The sequence below is a fragment of the Rhagoletis pomonella genome, unplaced genomic scaffold (assembly GCF_013731165.1).
Source record: "Rhagoletis pomonella isolate Grant_MI unplaced genomic scaffold, Rhpom_1.0 Rhpom_scaffold_00006, whole genome shotgun sequence".
Lineage (NCBI taxonomy): Eukaryota > Metazoa > Arthropoda > Insecta > Diptera > Tephritidae > Rhagoletis > Rhagoletis pomonella.
Genome location: NW_023458560.1, coordinates 82,598,064 through 82,600,742, shown reverse-complemented (window position 1 = coordinate 82,600,742; position 2,679 = coordinate 82,598,064). Strand labels below are relative to the sequence as shown.

The following is a 2,679-nucleotide window of genomic DNA, read 5'->3' as shown; positions in this document are numbered from 1 at the left end:
ATTGTTTAAATTCAGAAGATCCAATATAGTGGCATATACGTCATAGGACGTCGTTAATCGCTTCGAGTTGATTTCCAAATTGGCAACGGCTTCGGGGTATTTTTGTTTAAACCAAGATGGATAAATGGCAACGAGCAAGGGTTGGCGTTCTTCCATCATGCCTTGGTAAGTTCGACGAAACGAGCCCCAGCGCATACCCTGGTCACTCAATAAGAGAATGATTGTTTTATTCAGAATACCAGAGGCTTGAAAACGCTCGAACAAGCTAACAAAATCCTTGTCTAGAAGTTTTGGCATATATATGAAATCATGAGTCATAGATACTAACCAAAACAGAGAAAAGAAGTCGTCAGTTTGAAGATAGGGTATTAGTTTATGGATCATTTCAAGTACTAAATCAACGGTGCGACGTCCTCCCATACATAAATCAACATTTACTGAGTAATAGTAGCCAATGTTGTTCTCCATTTCCATAACAATAGGTCGCATATAATAATCGGTTGGATTATGTTTGAAGATTGTGTTCGCGCTAAATAAACTAGTTTTGCCCACATCCTCAAGGAAAGCCGTCATATATCCAGTTCCCTTAAATCGTTTCCAAATAAATGGACAATAATCTACATATTGTAATTCCCTCGGCCGCATGCAAGATAATTTCAGTTCATCTGCCGCCAGGCCAGTAAGAAGTGGAATTAGATTAGTGTAGGCATTGTCACCTACTTTATTAAAACCCCAGAACTCGACAAAATCAAGACGTTTGCGAATATAAGCAGCGGTGCGTTTCATGTGCCGCAAAAAATTTAAATGTGATACACTACCGATACCAAGAAGCATTACCGACAGTTTTTGTGTATGTTCACTAGGTTCATACTTGCCGTCATTATTAGCATTTGAGATAACATTTAATTTTTCTTCATTTCTTATGTTTCGAAGCCGTTTATTTTCGGAAATTTTTTCTGACCTTGCTTGTATACTCTCCGTGGGCTTTCTTTTATCTAAAGCAAAAAAATGGTAATCTTCGTAAAAGTATTTTTTTTTGCTATGCGAACAACGAACTCTTATCCATTCAGTCTCAGGAGAAATTTCGATTGATTGATTGTAAGCCAATTTAAATGGAACTGCTCCTTCGAAAGTACTGTTTGTTAATGAATGATTGCGTTTGAGTGAAGCATAATGACACTTGATCCTTTTGGTATCGTTTATCTTGTAACGGTGCATCAATTCCTCATCCGTCATTGTCCACCACAAACGAGAACCGATTTCGCTTGTGCTAGTAAGTGCTTTCTCACAGGTCAGATTGGGGGGCGCACCCATGTATTGTAGAATTCGATAATTGGTGACGTCGAAATATGGCATATGACAACCTGGCGTATTCACAAAGTATGCTTGTGTAACATTATAGTCGGCGTCAACACGAGCTAAAAACTCGAAGCGATCACGAAGCTGAATGATTTTTGAACGCAGATTATAGTCAACGAACAAGTAAGCGACAGAACAAACACAAAACACGAGGAAAATAACTTTTCTGCATTTTCGCTGACCTTTTGCTGCGCTGTGGTAGTAGCGATAATAGTGTTGCATGTCTCGCTTTGTCATATACTTTGGATCCAAAAGATATTTTTGTCTATAAAAAATCAAAAGAAAGTGGGAGCAAGTATTAATAATGCTGAAAATTTAGGAATACTAATAAACACAGTGACTGTCAGTCAAAATGCCCTATGTGGTTTCGCAATGAGTGCAATAGAACTTTTAAGAAATTTTTTTTTTAGCTAATTTACAAAAACATAAATTTGGAATTTTTTAATCAGATTTTCTAAGTGGCTAAGAATTACCATTGATTATTAATAATTTTTGTTGTTCATATGTACGTTCAAAAAAAATTGAACATTCGTTATACGTACACGGTGTGCCTGAATCAACCAGAAATGAAAGATTGTTGCATATGGGTTCATTTCATCGGAAGGTCTACCGCAAACAAAAAAATAAAAGTCTAATCTAACATATGTATATACGGGCTAATTTTTACGCTTTTTAAATACATACTGGTTATGTAAGCATAAAGATTTTTGCGAAAAAATGGTCTTGCTAGGTGGCGCCAGGGTCGAGGTATTTTGAAAAACCGTATGTAGTTGAAACATACTAAGACATAGATTTCCAAAAAATGGCCCCGAATTGGCACTGAAGTCAAAATATAAAGTATATTCGACATAACATTCTTGTTTGATTTGCGTTAAAATTTCGTTTAAAAGCAATCTTAAGAAAAATATCGCGATGGAAAAAAATGCCTAATGGCAAAGTACTAAACCGATCTTTATGTAATTTTTACAGCAGTTTAATGTGAGCCCTGGGGGAAACATTATTAATATTATTACTTTTAAAGATAAAGTGCACGCCCCTAGCAGAAATAAAATTTTTATTCGTCATATCCCTCTAACTTTATTGGTCATATCTTTAAACGTTTTTTTGTTAAACAAAAAAATGGATTTCGATCAGTGATGGAAAAGTATGCACAATACTGTAATTTATGGCATTTTCATTCTCAGAGGCACTTTTGGCACAATTCATCCAGTTTTGGAACAGTCATAAATTATAGAAATTATAGAAATTTAGCATAATATGCCAATATATAACAAGCACGGTGCATAGGCAACTGGCTGAGTCAGTGGGATCGTTGGTTCG

General features: G+C 35.8%; 1 protein-coding gene across 1 annotated transcript in view; it reads right to left on the bottom strand.

Moving 5' to 3' along the window:
• Positions 1-9: 9 nt before the first annotated feature.
• LOC118741488 overlaps positions 10-2,679 on the bottom strand; it is a gene marked incomplete at its 3' end in the record, with an annotated part of 16,880 nt that continues 14,210 nt past the window's right edge. The window contains exon 2 of the mRNA XM_036473489.1: positions 10-1,624. Coding sequence (XP_036329382.1) covers positions 10-1,624 — 1,615 coding nt within the window. The remainder of the gene's footprint in view (positions 1,625-2,679) is intronic.